This window comes from Microtus pennsylvanicus, chromosome 7 (genome assembly GCF_037038515.1).
Source record: "Microtus pennsylvanicus isolate mMicPen1 chromosome 7, mMicPen1.hap1, whole genome shotgun sequence".
Taxonomy (NCBI): Eukaryota; Metazoa; Chordata; class Mammalia; order Rodentia; family Cricetidae; genus Microtus; species Microtus pennsylvanicus.
In genome coordinates, this window is record NC_134585.1 from 47,676,320 (window position 1) to 47,696,829 (window position 20,510).

General features: G+C 38.4%; 1 protein-coding gene across 2 annotated transcripts in view; it reads right to left on the reverse strand.

Annotated features, from left to right (window-relative positions):
* Window positions 1–227: 227 nt before the first annotated feature.
* The window catches only part of Tfap2d (transcription factor AP-2 delta), a 53,787-nt gene continuing 33,504 nt past the window's right edge, over window positions 228–20,510 (reverse strand). For both annotated transcript variants that reach the window (XM_075978905.1, XM_075978904.1), the window contains 2 exons: window positions 19,392–19,505; window positions 228–2,845 (listed from right to left, as the gene is read on the reverse strand). In XM_075978905.1, coding sequence (XP_075835020.1) covers window positions 2,626–2,845; window positions 19,392–19,505 — 334 coding nt within the window. In that variant the 3' untranslated portion in view covers window positions 228–2,625. The remainder of the gene's footprint in view (window positions 2,846–19,391; window positions 19,506–20,510) is intronic.

Here is a 20,510-nt window from a genome sequence, read left to right on the forward strand (position 1 = left end):
ATTTTGATATCTAACTAGGTTTCCATGTAGTTTCATATTAAATATATCTATATGTAACTAATGAGCTATCATGAAAAGTTTTCATTATTCCAATAAAATTTAACCACAAATTACCAAAGGGGAAGGAAACAAGCTCAACTGAAACATTGAGCGTAGAAAGAAAACATCCAAACTTAGGAGGTCCTTTGGCCCATTTTGGACAAAGAACAAACACACATTCATTTATTCATTTATTTAAAAAGTGTTGATTACCTGTTATATACAAGGCAAAAGCTGGTATTAACAATGTCTGTTAGAATATGATAATAAATGATGATTCTAAACAGGACCAGTCCATCAACTAATTTATGTTCTAATGGCTGGTTAAGTGAAATGATGGGTGTTGTCCATTAAGGCTCTCAAAACACCCGCGATCCTGGTAAGTAATAAGCAATGTTGTTATAGTTACATCTTGTTTCAAGGCTAATAAGTAATAACACCCCACCGAGGTGTTCAGAACCCAAACTAGTTATAACCAAGGGTGAAGAAGTAGACTGGTAACATAAGCCAGACCTGGAGTTCCAGCTGATGATTGGTGAACAATTGGCACGGTCTATAACTACATCAAGTACTAGTAGTATGCATCTCAAAATGCCATATTAAATACAAGTGTATTATTAATACTAAATGGGATAAAGAACAATTCGTGTGGAGGTTTTATTGAGGAAACAGTAGTCCACATTATCCAGATGTAACTTTCCTACCACTTGCTAAACTGGAATATTTACCATTTCTTGGTATGTGTATTTTACAGTATGGGAAACTTGATACATGGTCTTACTTGTTTTCTCATAAAATTTGGAACTGTGGAAGAATGTTGGCTTTGTTTTATGTTTATTTTATTTAAGAAATTAAAGCCATGAATAGTGGTAAATTTGAAAAATGGAACTAAACACATGAGATCATTATTCTTTACTTTTACATTTTTTTATTTTAAGCTCTTCTACTGTATTACTATAAGTGCCATTGTTATGGAATTCCTCAGCATGTCTCCTGCTGTATAAATTTAATCTAAACACTTTAGGCTTTCAGTGATTATGATTCTTTTCTGTACAAGACTCAAGATAACTGTTTTAAGAATTATTGTCAGGTAAAAATAGTTTCTTTGATTCATACACGAAAGTTTCAGATATCTCATCTCATTAGCTATAATGCTAATATTCTCCATGAAGTTATAATATGGCAGAGATTTTTAAAATAATTGAAACATGTTAATGTTTTCATGCTATACTAAGTGTTGAATGTCTACACATGAAGATAATTCCTTTGTTACATAATGATCTATGTTTTTATTGGCCTATCTAAAAGCTTAATTGTTAACAGTAGAAATGCTAGAACAACATGATGGCAGTCAACTTTCTTGACATATACAGGTTTATATGGACCCAACATTCTTTCAATTATCCCTGGCCTTTGCAGTCAGGAACTTCTCATGTGTAGTGTCTTAACTGAAAGACAAGAAAGCTGTAAGAACAAAAAGGTTTCAACATAAATGTCTTCTCTGGGATTATTCTGTTTGTTTTCTTTATTGAACATAGCCTGGATGCTTTTGTGCCTCTAAAGGTTTAGAACATGTGGGACAGGTAGAAGTAGCAAGAAGTAAAAAAAAAAAAAAACATAGCTCTCGCTTCAACCACACAGTCATTGACACCAGTACTTTAAAGGGACCTCAAGTCTTACAGGCAGGACTTCTCAGAAACACTACTGTTTCCATTTCTCTTAATTTTCAGGCAAAACAATGTTGCATCCCACTGAGATCGCAGGAGTGACAAAGCTCCCCTCTCCTGTGTCCATATACCCCATGTACTAAGTTCAGCGTGTCTTTGAACTGTAAGGTTAGCAAGGAAGAGTTCATCTCTCATCCCTACAGAGCCATATAAATCTTCTGAATATCTTCTCAGAAATGGAGGAGGGGGCCTAAGGGGAAGGGAATGGTAGGTAGAAGGGAGGCAGTTTCTGGAATTTTTAAACACCACCAAGGCACAGATAATTCAGTTATCTGGGGGTGACTAAATATTTAGAACTGCTGTCAGTTCTTGACTGCCTTTGTCAGTTCCCCCAAACAAGTCCTAGTGGATGGATTTCAGATTGGCCTGTTTCATGGAAAGAGGCACTCTTGAGTGAGAGGGGGTTAAGTCAGGATGGTTGGAGCTGCAGTCACTGGTGGCAGCCTCCAGTTTGGGCATGTTCTCTGATCCCTAACTACATAGCTGGATTAGAAAGTGCATCAGTTACATGTGAAAAAGCATGTGCTGCCTCTCCAAAGTCCAGACGTGCTTGAAAACTGTGGTGTATATAATTCAGAACAATAAACTACGTGCACAAAAGGAGCTTTATCATAACAGAAAATTCAAAAGTAACAATTTCATCACACAGCCACACTGCTGTTTTCCTTTTTTTTCCATTTTTCTAGACTTGTCCTTTTTTGTTTCATTTTTTTTAATTTCCATTTTGATTTTATTTTTATGGAGGGCTGGGGAGGGTAAAGATTTTGTCCACTGAAAATTAGTCACCCTCAATGATATATATTTTAGAAAAAAAATATGAGCAGCAAGACTCTCTGGAAATAGATTCTGTTTGATGTCGCTAGTCTGTCTTTTCTGTTTTGCCCTCCTTCACAGCAGCCTCTGAAGCTTTCCGCAGCGGGGCTTTCTCCGAGTTGGCATGTCCTTGGCCAGAGTCTGCCGCACCACCATTTTTGTGAGTAGTGTGTTTTTCCAAGTAGTTAAGCATCTCACTGAGGACTGTTTGGAAAGTGCTCAGAGCTGCACATATTGCTGGCGTCCCAAAACCGTGAGTGATCAAACTGGAAATGAGAAAAAGTAGGAAAAAAATAGATGAATCATTGGAACACACACACACACACACACAAATCCTTATAATTCAGAACATTCCATTTGACACTTAACTGTGTTCTGTGATGTTTCTTTTTATTATGGGAAACAATACAATTAAATTAATGCCCTTGACCTATAAGATCAATAAGATGCTTGCACTCTACTGAGACAAAGACTCACTGTTGACAGACTTTGTGTGCATATGTTATCAGTAACTCTGAGTAACAGATGACTCGGTTCTTTATCTCATTAGGGAACAGATAGAACATGTGTCTTTCTATAAGCAAGGATCATCTTGCTTCCCCGAGAATGTCATGTATGCATGTGAAGGCATAGGTCCCACTTGAGAAAGACAATTCACAATATTGAGAGTAACTCTTGGAGTCTAGGAGGAGGATTGGCAGGTCAGGCAGTAAAGAGTGGTTGTGATTAATATATCATATGCATCTATGATATTGTTACAACAAACTATGCGCCCTTTTGTATAACTAAAATGACTCATAAGAGAGCCAGAGTTGTCAGAATGTGCCTGATTCCTGGTTCCTCTGACTTCATTCCTTTCATGGCAAAAGTGCCTTTCTAGGCATATGCCCATCCACCTGAGGATTGTATTGTCAGATTTTTCTGTACTGCTTTGACTACGAGACCAACCTGTTTGCAGGAGGATATAAATTAGATAGAGGTACTTCTCATTTCTTATACAGACACTGAGTAGCCTTAATTTCTTCTTGAAAAATCTATACACTACACAGGTGAAGATACCTCCCTGGTGATAGAGACAGAAGGAGGTAGAAAGAATCTATATCTAGACTCTGAGATATTGAGAAATAAAGTTCTATCTTATGTAAGCTGTTTTTTTGCTTGGAAGATAACTAGGAGAAAGTAGCAAGTATATGTGGGAAATGTTGCTTCAAACTCAGCATAAATATTACTTCCAATTACGAAAGATGTCTCTCATAGAACAAATATATAGCTGTACATTAACCCTCTTGTGAAGAAAACCATCCAGATTGCTCATTTGTGCCAAATTGTCCTGAAGAGGTACTGTCAGTTTTCTTTTCAAAACTTGTATCTTATAATAATAAAGAATGCATACATGGCACATGTTAGACATATATTATAACACATAACACAACATAGTATATAATATATATTCTATATCTAATAAATAGAACTACTAACTGTGTACAAATACAAGTTTTTTTAAGTTATGATGACGATAGTAGTTTTTCATTAGATACTCCCATCTTAGTATGTTACCACTCAAGATATATAATCCTTATTATCAAAAATTGAGATGTTAAATAATACAAACACAGAATCTGAGTTAGCCTACTGACACACCTTAGTCAAAGTGCTAATAGGACTGGCCATATTGGGTGTCGATGACATCAATCCATGAAAATAGTTAGAGCGACACTGAAGCTCTAGTGTCCTGGCCCCATTAGAGTGCCAGAGTGCCCTTTATTCATGTTTACAGCTGTGATGTACTCATTGACAAGAGTAAAATTTTTGCACGTCCTTCTTGGTGTTCTAGAGATTTCCATCATCTTTGGGATAGCTTTCAAAATTTACCCTGTCCTTAGCTGACATTAATATATGTTGGAAAGAAAAACAATGCTTTGGTCGCCGATAATCTAGTAAATAAGAATAGTCAAGACTTTAAGCCATGGTTTGAAATAAAATTTATATTATAATGTACCACTATACTTCAGTCGAATATGTATATTTTTGCTGCATTCTCTTATGCTGAAAACTAGGCAAAGTTATTTAATTCCATTTCTACAATGAGACGGCTTCAGGAAAGACACATAATAGGGGATATAACAGGAAATATGGATGGCAAATGGAGCTGTTGAAGTTATAGATACATCTATTATGGTGGCACTCGACAAGGAGATCCTTTTGGGCTAGGCAGTTAGCCCCAAGAATAAAATATACGTGCGTTTTATTTATGATACCTGGGTTACAGTGTTTAGTGTCACTACGGGTAAATGGTAAACTTAACAGCCAGGACTGGAACTGTGAACGTGATACTGGCCTCATTCTTAGTTCTCTATCTGTGCCACCCCACATGTCCTCCCTGTAGCATCCGTGAGTACACATGGCCATTTTTAGTTTACAGGTGAACTGAGACTTAGAGGATGTAGCTAAATAATTTGCCGGAGAAACCAGATATTCTGTATTTTGTCCTTCTTGGCCTGAAGGCATATTTGACTCCTTTCCTTTGAGAAATCCATTTGTAATGTTTCATTTTAATTAGCTACATCTAGATCGGTGTACCATGTACTTACAGTGCCCACAGAGGCCACAGAGGCACTGGATCTCTCGGAACTGGAGCTCTGAATAGTTTCCAGCAGCCATGTGAGTCCAGGGAACTGAACCTAGGTCCCTTGAAAGAGCAATGAGTGCTCTTAACCTCTAAGACAGCTCCCTTTCCTGACAACGGTGGAAGCTCATTTTTTTCCTAAAATAATTTTGCCTTGTTTGTTTTGCTATCATCCTTCATATGCCTGTAATCCAAGTACTTGAGAAATTGAAGCAGGAGGATTGAACGTATAAGGAAGCCGGGGTCACATAGTAAATTACTGTCTCCCACGGATACAAATCAAATACAGACTGCATAGATATGAATAAATGTTATAATGGTTCATGTTCTAAAAAGAACTGTCATCAGGCTAAAAGACAGGATTTTTCTTGGGATCTTCTTTCTGTGTTCAGAGCATGCAGCTGGCATTAGTTTGTGATGTCATCTTTGCTCTCAATTGAGAATGGCATTTTCAAAATCTTCATATGGAAAACCAGATGGTGATGGCACACACCTTTATTTCCAACACCTGGGAGGTAGAGGCAAGTGGATCTCTGTATTTGAGGTTAGCCTGGTCTACGGAATGAGTTCCAGAACAGCCAAGGATACATAAAGAAATCCTGTCTCAAACGAACACAAAAACAAAAACCACCACTTCACATTGTCTCTGGTCTTAGACTCCTAGTGATTTGAGGAGATTATTAGAACCCCTAAGAGAACAATGGTCTGATGAGAACACCTATGTTTTTCCCAACTCTAAATTTCAGAGTAGAGGTTTCCTTTTAACAATCTAGAACTTGAAGAACTTGATACAAGCTGAAAGATCCAGCTTTATAGAAACGTCCGAGGTCAACTGCACAGTTTTCAAAAAAAAAAAGTGTACATTCACTGTCATTTTCCTGCACAAACATCGAAGTGTAAATTTCGTTGCTACCTCAATCAACATTATTTGTGCATCAAAAAATGCATACCCACTGTATGAGACAATACCAGCTACAAGGTACAGGCATTTTCCTAGAGGTTTCCAAAGACATTTACATATCTAGAAAGTTAAAGTGATACAATATCAATTTAAAGCTTCTCATGAAATTTATATATATAATATTAAATTTAATAAATTAAAAAATAATAAATTAAATAGATAGATTTAATAAATTAAATTAATACATTTAATATTATGTAAAAATAAATTTAAATTATGTATATATATATATATACATAATTTAAAATGATGGAAATGGGTACTGATACTATCATACTATTCTGCTGATTCTACTCCAGAATAAAATGAGTCCAATCTCCTTTATAGTGACACATAGTGTAAACTATACAGAAAAAGAAAAAGCAGGGCTATAAGGCTAAATTTCAGTCCTAGATCACTAAGATCGTATGTGATCATTTTTTTGGATATGACACCAGAAGCACCGACAACTAAAACAAAAGTAAACCAGAGGAGATACAGCAAACTCACTCTGACACAGTCAAGGACACAGCAAAATGAAAATGTGGCCCATATCATGGTAGAAATTGTTACCAAAGCATGAATGCAATGTATTGTTAATGCCCCAAACATGTAAGGAATTCATACACCTCAATCCTGACACTCAAGACATCTTATTATAATAGGCAAAGGATCTAAACGGACATTTCCCCAAACATAACAGGACACTGACCCATAGGTTTGTGAAAAGATGATTAATGGGGAGGTAGGCATAGCCTCGATGGTTAAGAGCACCTGTTGCTCTTTAGAAGGTCTGAGAGTATATCCTAACATCCACATCAAGTAGCATGCAACCTCCAGTGACTCCAGTTCCAGGGGATCCAATGTATTTTTCTGGCTTCTGTGTGCACTGGCACACATGTGCAAATACCCATATTTGCACAGATGAACAAAAGTTTAAAAAATTAAAAAACTTAGAATTAATTATCAGGGATAGCAGATTTAAACCTCAAGGAGATATGATGGCGCATTAACTAATCTGCAGACCCCAGAGGTGCTGGCTCGCCTGAGCCCTGGAATTACAGGAGGTTGTAAGCCACCCAGCATAGGTGCTGGAAGTTGAACTCTGTCTTCAGCAAAAACAGTGTGAGCTCTTAACAGCTGAGCCATCTCTCCAGCTCTTGGGTATGGACACGTTAATTAACCAAAGGTTCAATACTCCTTGGTTTCACTTGGGAGTTTCTGATCTCTAGAGCAGTAAGAGTCAGTTTAAAGCTATGTTCTGAGATCAAGGATGAAAACAACACAGAAGTAGGCACAATGCTGTTGTGGAGTTGGCCAGGTAATGCAAGCGTTGTCAGATGAGATAGTAATTAAGATATTTCTCTTTCTTTCCAAAGACCTTAGTATTTAAAAGTGGCAATAGTATAATTAATGGGAGAAAGCTTAGTGTTAACCTAGTGAAGTCTTATTCTGTTTTTTTTTATTTTATTATTTTTTTATTAATTATTTATTAAAGATTGCTGCCTCCTCCCTGCCACTGCCTCCCATTTCCCTCCCCCTCCCCCGGTCAAATCCCCCCTCCCTCCCTCGTCAGCCCAAAAAGCAATCAGGGTTCCCTGCCCTGTGGGAAGTCCAAGGACCACCCACCAAAGGAGCTAAAAGCATACAATGGTCTTATTCTGTTTTTATTATTATTATTATGTATACAAAAATCTGTCTGCATGTATGCCCTCATGACAGAGGAGGGCGCCAGATATCACTACAGATGGTTGTGAGCCACCATATGGTTGCCGGGAATTGAACTCGGGACCTTTGGAAGAGCAGGCAGTGCTCTTAACCACTGAGCCATCTCTCCAGCCCTGTGTAGTCTTATTCTGGGTAAAGACTTGCAGGTAACTGGGCAGTGGTTGAACACCTCTTTAATCCAAGCACCTGGGAGGCAGAGGCAGATCCATCTCTGTAAACTCAAGGCCAACCAGGTCTACATAGAGAGTCTCAGGCTAGCCAGGACTACAAAATGAAACCTGACAGGACAAAAAATTATTATTATAGCAATTTTTATAAAACTTATTACATGTAACTTAACCCACATTTTCTAAATCATATCATGAGTTTCTCTCAGTTTTTGGTTGTTTATTTTTCCAGACAATGTTTCTCTGTGTACCCTTGGCTGTCCTTAAACCTCATTCTGTAGCCCAGACTGTGAACTCAGAGATCTGCCTGCTTCTGCCTCCCAAGTGCTGGGGTTAAAGCATGGGCCACCACTACCTGGCTTATGAGTATCTCTCTTCTGTCTTCATTATTTCTCACAGACCTCCTAGCTACTTCCTTCCTTCCTTCCTTCCTTCCTTCCTTCCTTCCTTCCTTCCTTCCTTCCTTCCTTCCTTCCTTCTTTTTTTTCTCTCTCTCTCCATTCCTCCCTCCCTCCCCCCTCTCTCCCCCCTCTCTCTTTCTTTCTAAATGGGTTTTTCTGTGCAGCTCTGTTTTTTTTTTCTCTGTAGCCCTAGAACTCACTCTGTAGACCAGGCTGGCCTTGAACTCAAAGAGATTTGCCTGCTTGTTGCTGCCCAAGTCCTGGGATTAAAAGCATGCACCACCATGCCAAGCAGAAATTCATATAATAATGTATTTTAAGGTTTGATCTTGTTTTATGTGTATGAGTGTTTGCCTGCACATTACTTTCAGACCAGAAGAGAGTGTTAGGTCCCCTGGAGCTATGTAATTCTTGGTTAAGCACTTTCTTTTTAACTGTGCTCAAAGATTTAGCCATGCTTATTTTTGAAATATTGCAATCATCAGTGCTAAGTCAGAATGTGCACAGATCTAGGTAACAGAGTTAACACCTATCTGAAAAACCAAAGCTAATTTCGTTTTCTTAATCTAGTAAGCATGGTTCACATTTTGCTAGTCTATGCCGGATAAATGTTACCATGCTGTTTCCACATTGGCCAAACTGTCCTTCCCTTCCAAAATGCTTTATCTGTGCCTGTTTTTATCTAAGCATCCCTGGGATCTCTTCTGAATCCCATTGTCTCTTGAAAAGAGTTGTGTCTGGAACCCAGAATTCACACATGCCAAGTAAACACTGACTTAGCATGTATTAAAAATAAAGCTTTGTTGACTTTATTTTTAATATATGCTTTACCCTCTCTTAGGCGTGCACGGGGGATGGAGGAGAAGGTGGAAGGAGAGGGAGGAGGGGAGGGAGTAGAATGTGGGATGGGTATGTAAATTTTCAATTAAATAATAAAAAGTGTATATAATAAGAAAAATAATCTCAGTGGGAAATAAAATCTTTAACTAAAGGAAGTAAAATAAAGCAAAAATTACTTTTCTTCTGGGGACTGGGTCACAATGTTGTGACTGCCAACTGCAGATGGGTTTTTAATAGCTTTTTTTTTCAGGCTACAAAAATTGCTGAAAACAGTACATTCTGTTAGGCTACACACAAGAGAAATGAACCAAAAGGAAAAGGCAATAATCATTTAGATAGATTAAAGCTAAGTTAATTTGTAAGATTTCAACTTTTTCTTTTTGACTGTACTGTACTTTGAACCCAAGACATTTCAAGTGAAAAAGAAAATAGTTTGCAGCGAGTTATATCGTCACCTCCAAATCTCTATGTAGAAAATATTTTGAACGCACATTTCTCTTTCCTGCCCTTCTTCGGGTGTCTGAGAAGGCCGAAGTAAAGTGTGGGTTGTTATTACTGCTGTGTTAAAGTGTAGATTGTTAGTACTACTGTGCTGTTACATTATCTTGTATCATTCTTGAGTGTCTGCTTACCATGGATCTTGTGATTCCTAGTGCTGCCTGTGGCTGCTCCTTGTGCTTTTGCTTCTGGGAGGTGAACAAGCAGCAAGGGAAGACCAGCTTCCCACTGCCCTCGCCCCATACTTCCTTACTGAAGACCAAAATGGAAATGCAGTCTGAGACTCTGGGTGTGCCCTTTCCGTTACAGTACGAGGTGTTGTCTGCTAGAAAAGTGCAACTACAATCATGGGAACAAGAGCAGGGCAGGTGTCTTGGGAATAGACCCCAGGAGATACCTGCAAAGGGTTCTGGGTCTTCTCTGCCAAATTGCTTTTGTTTGGACCAAACAGAGCATTTAAATAGAGGCTGGGGAGAGAGACCCTAGCTCTGGGGAAAGAATTGGGGGCTTACTTTTGCTATAGTTTGAGGGATATCTACTTTTGTAACCTAAACAAGGAATCAGAGGAAAGGTGAAAACCAGCGGATGATACTTACTCCCTCTATACATTATCTTATCTTATTCAATAGAATTTAATTAAGGTATATAATGAAGGTATTTGGTTTCCTGGTGACTGGTGGTGGAGAACCACCCAAAGCTTCTTATATACAGTGACCTTGGCAGCACTCACAAGGACTCCACGACTTCTTAAGCTGTTTTTTCCCTCTTCAACCACAAACACACATTAAAAAATTACCTAGCCTGGTTATTTCATTTTGTGGATCTTACCCTAGAGATCCTGACTTAATTGGTTTGGGATGAGATTCAAAGTATCAGTACTTAAAAAACTATTCCCATACAACTTAAATGCAGCTGGGGAATAAGATATATCTCCCTAGGGCTAAAGTATACTCTGGGCTATGTCTTCTTCAATGTCTCCAGTATTTCCCAAGACCAGCTGCAGAACTTCAGTTCCAGGGAAAGTTGGTAGCTATAAAACCTTTATGTGATCAAGTTTTAAAAATAGGGAAGCCAAGTGACATTTCAGCTTCAGAAAAGTCAGAGAGCCAATGACAGGTGGTCATGCATTGCAATAATTCAGTACGGGTACAACCGTCAAATGTCCTTCCACCAAAACAGCTAACAAACACTTCCAAGGACCTTCCTGTGAGACTGGAACTCTGAAAACTCACTTTGAAGGTAACTTCCAAGGGGGTCTATCAGGTTAGGAGATGAATGTCCCGCTGCCACTGCAAGGCGACACTTCTGAGACCATCTCAGCCTCTTAATTTCCTTCTTCATTTTAAGAAACGTAAATAATTTAACGGAGATTAATAAAAGAAGGCCGTCATGGCAGCTCTGCGGTACTAACTAAGCTAAAGCCTTTGCCTGGTTTAAGTTTAAGCTCACATTTTTGATGGTAAAAGTCCTTGTAACGGTGACACAAGCGCAGACCTCACTCCTTATGAGCTTCTCTTTGCACTTGGCCGTGATCCTCATTTTACGGTTGAAGTTAAAATTAAATGTCAATCCATATATAGAAGTTAATGTGGAAAACAGGATTCTTTTTCTTCCCAATTCAGACTGATGATTCCTAGTACTGTTTAAAAATAATTGCATTGACTAGAAGAAAAATTTCCCCACACATGTAATTGAATATATTTTCTGCACATACATACTTGACAGCGGCAGCTCATGTGTGAATGTCAGAAAACAATTTTGTGGCATCAGGTCCCTCCATCATGTGGTGCTGGCAATAGAATATAGTTCTTTAGGCTTGGTGGCAAGTCCTCTTCTCCACTAAGCCCTCTTGAGGGCCCAAGAACTCTCTGAAGAAAGTTTGAGAATTTTGTTTCTTGTCTGCTAAAATTAGCTGTATACTTTATGCTTTCTTGGTCCTAGATTGAGGAGTTAAACAAATTCTCCATTGTCCTATCACAAGAAAACGTAAAAACAGCAAGAATAAAATGTTCGCACTAAAGGCTTCGAGGATGAAAGTGAAGATGCTCACAACAGGGCTGTGACTGTTGTCTGTATATGTTGTCAAGAGCGGAGCACTTAGAACATGCCAGTGCCATTGCCTGGGATGCCCGTCTGACACGGAAAACCAAAGGGAATGGGAGTGAATGACACCAGGAGCAGAATCTTGGGACATGAAGACTTAGCTGTTTGTACAAACCGGAAACAGGATGAAATTGACGGTGTGAAGCCCTCCAGGAGACAGATATTAAAGAGAGAATCCTATCAATGGGAGGAAGATGTTTCTAATAGACTTGTTAGATGTAGAAAGAGCAGGCTGTCATTAAAGTTTTCAAGCCTGCAATGGGTGACAGCTTGACAGCAAAGCTGTGGAAAAGATGTGAATGCTGAAGAAGAGTCGGAAACGGAGGGGGCTTCTGACATAGAGACCCAACCAGGAAGCCATAATCACCCGCAAGCACGTCTCTATATTTTCTAGTTCAGAAGCATAACGGGAATGGTGCAGGAGTCCATTTCTGAAGACAGAGAGGTGTCAGCAGATGCTTTGATTTATAATGGAGAATTAAGCATGTCTATCACTTCCTTTCCACAGCTCATGACCCTGGGAGGCGAACCCATGTAAGACATATCCAAGACCCAAGTGAAGTATAATCATAGTAACATTTGACACAGGTTAGATAGAAGACACATGTCTTTTGGCCTCATGTAATTATCAATACTGTGTTCATTCTTTTCTTTATAGGTTTTTGTTTTGATTGATTTCTATTTTGAGACAGTGTCTTAGTAAGACCCGTAGCCCTGGCTCACCTGATATTCACTATCTACCCTAGGCTGGCCTTGATCACATGCCAGTCCTCCTGCATCTGCCTCTTAACCACTGGGATTACAGATTAGAGCAACCATAGCCAACTCTATATGAATTATTACTCGTTTCCATTAATTTAGAAGTTCCTGAAGAATGTGCCTGTCACTCATCCTTCCATTGCTCTCCGCTGGCACGGTGAAGCAGAAGAGCTGACTAACATTTCTGTTAGACAAGGTCAGTGCTGAGGAAGAATCTTCCTCATGTTTCTGATAGACTGTCCTCTCGGACTTGATCATTAGTACTGTTCAAACGTCTCATTTATATGAACACACTTGCCCCTGTGACCTCATACTCAAGGAGACTATGAGAATATGAGACAGGAAGAATGGAGAGAGTGTTACAGTTTCTTTGGACCATGAGTTCAGAAAATTCAGGCTGTGGTTTTGACTTGAGTTGTCTGCCCTCTCCTGGAAGCCTGATGCCATCTCGCACTAATTGACATCACCAGGTCTGGAGACACGGAGTCCATGGGAGTTAGTCTGCAGATATCAGTCAAATTGCTTCCCTTTCCGGAAGGCGTTGTGGTGTCTGCTGTGTCCTATGACAGGTCTCACTGCTGGTGGGACTTGGGAAGTGATAAATGATAAATAAACCTGCCTCCTGTCATTTTGATGGAAACAAGTGTCTCCGAAGGCTGAGTCCTCAGAGCGGTCGCTGCTATTGTCACAGCTTTCCGGAGTACAATGATATGTCATCTGCTATAAAAACTAGAGATAGCTATTTCTTTTTTACAGGGCCAGATCGCTCTCTATCTTTGTCTGGATACATTCAGTCTCCGGAGAGGAAGCCAGAGCTCTCAAGAGTTGAAAATCCAGTAAGGTATAAGGTCAATTAATAATCTGTGCTATGAATTTGATTAAACAAAATAGTAATGTAGACGGATGTTACTAATGACAGATCCTCTATGCCTATCCAGTCTTGCTCTTTCTCTACTCCTCTCCTAGCCAGTACTAAGAATAGTAGAGAATCAGACTCAGCAACTTGTCTGTGTTAACTGCAATGCTTTTTCTCTTGAGTCCATTTGCATCACAATTGCCACTTTCAGCAAAAAGCAACAAAAGAGTTACTCTTGTCTATTGCATTTTACCCAGACTATCAGCAAAATCATATATGCAGAAACCTTTAAATATGCTACTATCCAAGTCACAAATCCACACCGTTTTTACTGGCTCTTCTGAACAATGAATTTGTGGGCCAGATAGGCGGTTTGACAGGTGAAGAACTCGCTGTCCAGCCTGCTTTCCATTCTGAGGAGCTAAATGATAGAAGGATAGAACTGACTGCTGTAACCTGTCTTCTGACCTCTCTGCAGGCCGTAACGTGTGTACATACATGCATAATAAATATAATATAATATAATACAAAAAGCTTTATAATGCATCAGAATTATATCTCTTTCAAAGGATTAATTTTTTTTTTCATTGCCGAAATCCTAGGCACATCTAAGGACTATGTTTCTCCAAACTTTTGCTATCAGATTTTGAAAATAACATAAATCCCAGAATTCCATTTCTTGACGTATAGACTCTAATGCTTGGCAGTTTTTCTATGAGGCCAACTTTAAGGACCATAAACCATATAGTCTTTCCACGTCTGGTCAGTGAGCCTACATTGACTAATCTCTTGTTAAAATATGTTATTGTTGCCTTTAAAAATACAGGCAAAATGAAATAGTGGGTACATTTAAATCCCACTGAAGCTTCATCAGGAGCCTTCAATCTGGGTTTTACCTAAAAATGACAGCTGTGTTTAAAATGATATAATTTTGACATGGGAAAGAACGAAGCTGCAGCGCACTATAAGCTACTCACAGAAATTAATACAAAATGGATCAAAGACCTACACATAAGATCTAAAACTGTGAAACTCTTAGAAGACATCATAGGAGATGGCTTCAAGACATTGGATTTAGCAAGCATTCTCTGACATAACACAGAAGGCACAGACAATCATTGTAATAATACAAAAAAAAGTCTCCATTTAAAAATTTTGCTTCAAGGACCCACGTGCAGTGGAGTAAAAAGGTGACCTTAGGAAGCTAAGAATTTGCAAATTGGGTATCTAGTATTTGATATATAAAAGGTTATTGTAAAGATAAACAATGTAGTACCGCAGGTCAGCATGGAATCAAATAATCTAATGGGAACCTGAGACGATTGACTACAAGTCTGTAACAAATAGCTAACAAATTTTAGAAAAGATGTTCGAAGTCATTGGTCATTAGGAAGATGCAAGTTAAATGTGCCGTGAAAGGGGATGTTTACTATGTTTTTTTTAAGTCAACAGGAAGTGTTGGGGAGGATGTTGAGAAATGCAAAGCTTTGTGAAACTTTACTCCTCACGTTTCTATCAGTAGGTAATGGATAGAACAGATGTAGGATTTACACTCATATTGAAAAATTATATGGCCTTAAAGGGAAGGGAATTATGGCATATTCAGCAACATTAATGCACCTGAAGTAAGTTGTACCTGATTAAATAACAAGTTGCAAACAACACCTATTGTATAATCTGCTTAGTTACAATCAGAGTCACAGAAATCAAAAGTAGAAGAGCACCTTCCAGGGGCCAGAAACGGAGGGAAAGGTGGAGTTGATAAATAGATACAATGTATTAGTTTTGTAAAACACAAATTCTAGAAGCGTGTTTAAACAACAATGTAAATATGCTTATCTCTAGAGCTAGATCCTACTGAAAAAGGAAAAAGATGTAAATTTTATATTTTTAGTATAATTTAGAAAAGATAGACTTTAGGAGACTTGCTATAAAATAAATTCTAACCCCAGTGACTTCCAGAATCCTAAGAAACCAGTGAGCTTTATACAATAAACAATCTGGAATGTGAGAAAAAATAAATGAAAATTCTGGTAAATGTTTAAAAAGCAAAATAAGCAAGAAATCACAACTTAGATATCAAAATTTTAGAGATGCTGCTATTGCAAAATCACTATTAATTGCTGTATTTATTAATTATTCTTAAAACTATTATTGTACATTTATTGTTATTAAGTATGGAGTTAGGACATTTAAACATATAATTGGATTTTTGTTTGTTTGTTTGTTTGTTTTAGTTTATTTTTATGAGACTGGGTTTCTCTGTGTAGCCCTGGCTTTCCTGGAACTCCCTCTGTTAACCGGGCTAGACTCAAACTCACAGAGATCCACCTGCCTTTGCCTCTCAAGTGCTGGGATCAAAGGTATGTACCACCACCTTCTGTACTAAATGTATAGTGTTATGTTTCAAATTGTGACTGAGAATCCAAAGCCACTTATTTTGTGATTTCTATATCTCAGCTATAATCTCATTTTTCCTGAGAGTAGAAGCAGCCAGCTATCCTATTTAGTTCTTTTGAGACAGGGCTATTTTTGTGTAGCTTTAATTGTCCTGGAACTCGCTCTGTAGAACAGAGTGGCCTCAGATTCAGAGATCTGCCTGCCTCTGTCTCTGGAGAGCTGGGATTAGAGGTGTGAGCCACAACTACAGCATGGATATTTAGTTCCTTAGTTCCCTGGCAAACACTACCCTGTTACCATATTCTAAGAAGGAAGGTAAAAAAAAAAAAAAAGTCCATAGGAGAGCTACTCACTTGTTATTTTATAAATAAATTGAAGTTTTATCTAAAGAATTTTGTGGGCTAAGGAAATGGCCCACAGGCAAAGACTGTCTGCTTGCTGTTGAAGACTAAGAATCTAAGTTTGATTCCCAGCACCCACATAAAAAGATATGTCTGGGCCAGGACCTGTAGTCCACAGCACTGTGGGAGATAGAGACCGGAGGATTTCTTTGACTTGCTAGGCAGCCAGGCTAGCTCCAAAGGAGCAGGCTTCGGGTTCATTGAAGGACCCGATATCAAGGAAAAGATGTATAGTGTGATAAAGCAGGAGTCTAGACAGCCTCCCCTGGTGCCTCCTCATGCACATTTACACATATAACACTTACACAGACACACAAACACACACACACACAGATTTTGTGACATTTAGGTTTATAGCTTGCACAAGTGTCAACACATTAGCAAGCCAGTCATGCCTGTACTGAATATGCAACTCTTCTACCTATTTATTTCTAACAGAAGCTAATATTCAAGTCAAAGCTGATTTCACTCTGAGCCGGAAGAGTGAGGTCACCATCAGTTGAAGACATCAGCATGCCTAAGTAGAAATAAGCTTCTCATTTTTTTATGGTGGAGGCTCTTGATTCTCTGTATCTTAATAGTAAATGTGTAACTTTATAAGTTTCTTTTAGACCCCAATTTGGATTTAAAGAAAAAACTATTAACTTCTGAATCTAATACCTGTAAAAAGTTCCAAATCTCTTGAATGTGTACATAAACACAACTGTGAAGACAATCCTGGGGTGTCAGTCCCTCTTAAACTGGCATGATTGGTGGAAACAAGCCACACACCATTTACTAAGTGCTAAATTTATGTTCATTATCTCATTGCCACACATAGTACAGAGGATCTATGAGAACCCAAATCAAGGTTTGAAAGTCACCCCCATGCAACTGACTTCACACCTAAAGAGACGTAGGTTTAAAAATGACTCTCTTGATTGCAAAACCTTGTACTCTGAAGTACCTAGGCATTTGATTTTTTCCCCTCATTTCATTACACCTGTTCATACTATCTCCACTGAGGGGCAGGTAAAATTCTAAAAAGAATGTATTCGATGTCAGGTGTAATTTTGAAAAATAAATTCTAAGTAGCTCAACAGTTAAGAGCACTGCCTGTGTTTCCAAAGGTCCCGAGTTTAATTCCCAGCAAACACATGGTGGCTCACAGCAATCTGTAATGAGATCTGGTGCCCTCTTGAGGAAGAGACCGGGTCAGTCCGTGCTCATCAACTTAGAGCATGAAACCCAATATGGACAAGTTCAACACAACTGCCAAGTACGGGCTGCCCACATATGTTTCAGCATTGCCAGGGCAAAAATTTCATTTCACTTTTCAGAATCTGGAAAGATTATGTTTACTGAATCTTGTGTATATTTGTGATATGTTAAGACAGATAACTGCATTTAAAATACTGTTTTCGCAGCCAACATTATTTCAGCACCTATTATGTAGATAATTGTGTATCATCTTCCACAGCCTTATAATCTTAAAAAGCTTTCTGTTTCATTGTATTTCCTACTCTGCTTTGTTTTTACTTATTATACTATTAATTATTTTTATAAGACTGGTTGTCTTCTAATGAGAGAGAAAGGACATGGATTTGGATACCTGGAGAAGTGGTAAGGATCTGGGAGGAGTTGGTGGAGGGAAATCATAATCAGGATATATAATAAGAAAAAATATATTTTCAATGAAAGAGACAAAAGAAATAAAAATATTTTAAAATAACTCACAGGTTGGCCATCCTGGAATTTTCTTCTTAAAATCTAATAAACTGTTCTCAACCTCAGAAAAGAACTTAAGCAGGTATTGGAAACATTTTAATTCTAATGATTATTATATTTTGTTTGTTCATTTTTGCATGGGGTCTCTTTAGTGGACCATGAACTGTCCTTGAACTCCTAATACTCGCTGCCTCAGTGTACCAAGTACTGGGATTACATGTGTGGTCACCACCATAGCTTGTGAATCAATCTTTTATTAATATTGCTTATATTTTTCATCAAATGATAACTCAAGGAAAATGAAATATTTTCTATGAAGGAGAAATATTGCATAGCACTATAATTCTAGAGTTTGAAATGGGAAAGCACTAAGCAGTGACCATTTTCTTGTTCCTACTACATCTATAGAGTAAATTTGCCAGAAAAAAATTCTATTTATTTTCAAAGTATTTCAGAAATTGAACGTAAAATGTGCAGTTAATAATGCATTTGAGGATCCCGTGTTTAAGAGCCATCTCTACTTTCTAAGTATGTAGAAATTATTAACATACTCCTAAAATTGTTAATGATATTTAGTGAACTTTCGTCATGTCTGTTCAACAAGTTACCATTACATCATAAGTAATCATTTAAAAGATTTCAGAATCCTGGTCCAAAACTTCTTAGCATTCTTTGATCTAAAAATATTAATTTTCATGAAGTCATCGTTTCTTGAAAAATACAAAAAGATATGAAATATTCTGTTCTAACATGCTTCAATCAGTCATTTTGTTTTTAATTCAAGCTGTCACTGTTGTGGCATGAATGTTTGTGTCTGTGTCTCCTCAAATTGATGTATTGAAACTAAACCTCAATACAATACTAAGATGAAGAGCCCGGGAGGTGATTAAGTCACAGAAGATTGGATTTCTGCTCTTAAGAAGGGTCTCCTGGGAAGTTGTTGGCCCCTTTCATCACACAGTACAGCCGCTAAAGGGTCTGAAGAGAGAGAGTTCTCACCAGGTACTGAATTTGCCCACACCTCGCTCTCAGACTTCCAAGGCTTAGAATCTAAACTATACATTTATATCATTGGCATATTATCCAATGTAAAGTATGCTGCAGTCTTTTTTTTTTTTCGAGACAGGGTTTCTCTGTGGTTTTGGAGCCTGTCCTGGAACTAGCTCTGTAGACCAGGCTGGTCTCGAACTCACAGAGATCCGCCTGCCTCTGCCTCCCGAGTGCTGGGATTAAAGGCGTGCGCCACCATCGCCCGGCTTTGCTGCAGTCTTTGTTTTATCATATGAGTATATCTTTAACTGGAACTGCGATACCAATACAAAACCCTGGAGGGGTGGGTGTGGTTTAACCACTCCAAATCTGAACAGATATGAAATTTCATCTTACCTGAAATGTGTTAAGTGCCTCTGGATGTCCAGGTCTAGAATGGGAGTGGGTCTGGAGGACCCCAGGGGGGATCTGTCTTGGCTCAGGAGGTCTTGGAATTCTTTACAAATTTGTCTACAATGAAAAGCACAAAACTGAATTTGAACTCTTGAAATGAACATTTAGTTGTGCATGATACTATCTACCAAAGTCTCAAAGTCTGTTCCCCCCTTTAAAGGGGATTGGGAGGATGTTTCAGTCAGCAGTCTAAAGTTCCATAGGCACCATGCAGTGACTTTGGTGCTGAAGACCACAGGATGATGCTAAAATGGTTCCAGCAAACAGCTGTTTCCGGACACTGGATCCACGTTGACTCTTAAAGTGAATCTTTACATGTTAATCTCAGGATAAAAGAAAATTCATATGAGAGAACTGAAATTAATGTTCATCTTTTAAAATCTTACAATTTGTACATCACATCTGTAGACAAATTTAACTAAAGTTATAGACTTGCGTTATTCAAAGCCATAATTCAAGTCAACTTTTGAAAGTTCTTTTCTCCAATATTGCAATATAATTTGCTTTTGACTACTGTCATGCCTCAGTGTTTGAAGCAGACAATCTCTCACTCCAAAATAAGTTCACCAGTTTCAGCTGGCATTTGACAGAGAATTTTCTGCTGCTTTTCTTGTCTTACTATGAATTCTAGCCTCTGTGTAATCAGAAACCTTGCTAGGTATCATGACTCACAGTTAAGCTCTTGTAATGATGGCATAATTGTAAAGAAATGTAACATTTAAGAAAATGCTGTTTTAAAATCTTTTTTTGTATAGTGTGTGTGCGTGTGTGCGTGCTTGTGTGTGCATTTTAGTGTGTGTATGTGGGTGTGCACATGCCATGGTGGACGTTTTGAGGTCAGAGAAAACCCCCAGTGTCAGACTTCACCTTTGACATTTTTACAAAAGTACCTCTGTTGTTTTTGCCCCTGCATGCAGAAGGTCAGCTGACTCGTGGTCCTCCTAGGATTATCCTGTCTCTGCCTCCTCTCTCACTACAGGAGCTCTGCATTTACAGACCCATGCTGTTATAACTGGCTTTATGTGACTTCTGGGAGTTCAAATTCAGGTTCTTACGCTGAGG